General features: G+C 36.1%; 1 protein-coding gene across 1 annotated transcript; it reads left to right on the top strand.

Annotated features, from left to right (window-relative positions):
• Positions 1-706: 706 nt before the first annotated feature.
• LOC108356109 (uncharacterized) lies at positions 707-1850 on the top strand. The gene is made up of 2 exons (XM_017607242.1): positions 707-836; positions 1412-1850. The coding sequence occupies exons 1-2, from the start codon at positions 798-800 to the stop codon at positions 1700-1702; spliced, it is 330 nt and encodes a 109-aa protein (XP_017462731.1). The 5' UTR covers positions 707-797; the 3' UTR covers positions 1703-1850.
• The last annotated feature ends 17 nt before the right edge of the window (positions 1851-1867 follow it).

Below are 1867 nucleotides of genomic sequence, written 5' to 3'. Positions count from 1 at the left end.
GCCTGCAGACCAAGACGAAGGCGCTGGACTGTTCCTTTTTTTGTGACTTTTTAAGACTTGAGAGTTTTCTTATACATATCTTATGTCTTGATATACGATTTATTTATTAAACAGGTTAGTGAAAGTTACTTGTATTACTTACCTCTTCATATCTGGTATATATTTTTTTCATTAAACAAATAAGGGCAAGCTAAAAAATAATAATAATTGTTGAATATTTAATTAAAATTTTCCTGGTCAAAATTGTTTCAGCCAGCCCACTCGCGCCATCGTTAAGTTTCAAAAAAAATGTATTCCATCCATTAAAAAGATATCGGATATTAGCCTAATTAAAAAGTGCTTTTATTCGATTTTTTTACCTTACATGTCGAATTACCCTTAGCAGCATTAAAGGGTTTTGACAGATTTCCCATATTTCTCCTCTTTGAACCGTTACCTTGAACTATACCATTTTACAAGCAATAAATATTTACATACACGTAGGTAATAGCCAAATAAGGCATATTTCAAATCAAATTAACAGCATTGCCTACGTACATACATACATACATACATAGGTACATATGTAGTAAATATATAATTAGATGCACACCTTATTTGTTAAGTTTAGTTTGTTAGTTTGATAATTAGTACACATCTGTGTATACATACATAAATATATTTGAAACTGTTACATATTATTTGTTTCTTTTTTTCTTGCAGATGCAGCACCCACACAGTCATCTGAGACGAATACGGCATCTGAACATCTTTCTGCTGCTGTTGCTCTACTTGTCACAAATCAAAGCTTGGCGACCATGTCCAGAGCTCAGTCCGGCATTGCGGTTACCCTGCAGGTGAGTCAGACATATGCACATACATATGTATGTACATATTTAAGACTACATACACACATAGTTGAGTAATATGAACACGCACAGATTTTTGATATATAAATGTCCCCGTAGAAAAACAGATAGTGGAGGTCAGATAAAAAATAAAATTTTTTTTTTTTAGTTGCCTTTATGCTGAGGAGTCTGACTTTATATTACTATAAAATAATTTGATAAGTTGCGTGAAATTTTCCTGCAGGCATGCCTTTATTTGTGTATGCGTCTATGTTCACGTATTTATGGGCAAATACAAATTAAAAAGAATCTCAGCCGCCAACAACCAGCTAAACGAGTATATCGGCCATTAATTTTCTATGAAACTTTGAGCTAATGAAAAAGAATTCTACACCCAATTGGAGAATTGATTTCCGCATAAGCTGCCGATCGCATTTCAGTTGTGTGTGTGTGTGTTTTTTTTTTCTTTTAATTTAATGTATATACTTATTTGGTATTTTTTTATTTTCTATTATCTTTTTATTTTTATTACCGATCGATATCTGCAATCAGCTAACTATATCATTTCGCTCATTTTTCCGCAGATGCAATGTGGTGCCATTCGCTTCGACGGGGCAGCTGGGCGCGGTTGCAATGGACTGCGATCGTGTCGTCTTCCATGGCGAGGCGCCGCAATTGCCGTATGGCGCGCCGATTGTCTCCTACTCGCAGCGCTACAGCGGCCAGCAAGTTTTGCCATCGCAGGTGAGTGGACCGACGATGAGTTAGTTAGTGCAACGTTGAGCTTGGGCCTCAGGCAGCGTTGCAATTCAGCCCAACAGCCAACAACAAAAGTGGTCAATACGCAATCAACTGAAATTACCGTCTTCACATAAGTACTTCCATATGTATGAGTGCGTGTGCGTGTACATGCGTATTGTAGCCTGTCAATTTAAATCATAATATTAAATTATTACAGACAAGCATTTTATGCTATTTATGTTTGTCGAAGTTTTTTTTTTTTTTATCCACTGTTGCGCTTGGCGATGGGAATTCTTTCG

Source organism: Rhagoletis zephyria, unplaced genomic scaffold (assembly GCF_001687245.7).
Source record: "Rhagoletis zephyria isolate East Lansing unplaced genomic scaffold, Rhagoletis_zephyria_1.1 Rzeph_scaffold_54175, whole genome shotgun sequence".
Lineage (NCBI taxonomy): Eukaryota > Metazoa > Arthropoda > Insecta > Diptera > Tephritidae > Rhagoletis > Rhagoletis zephyria.
Note: the sequence above shows the minus strand (reverse complement) of the source record. Positions and strands in the feature narration are given on the sequence as shown.

Bases quoted from the DNA above. Each gene is read 5' to 3' on its own strand.
- LOC108356109 (XM_017607242.1), top strand. From the start codon at position 798: ATGTCCAGAGCTCAGTCCGGCATTGCGGTTACCCTGCAG. The intron at 837-1,411 runs GTGAGTCAGACA...ATTTTTCCGCAG, and splicing joins GCATTGCGGTTACCCTGCAG to ATGCAATGTGGTGCCATTCG.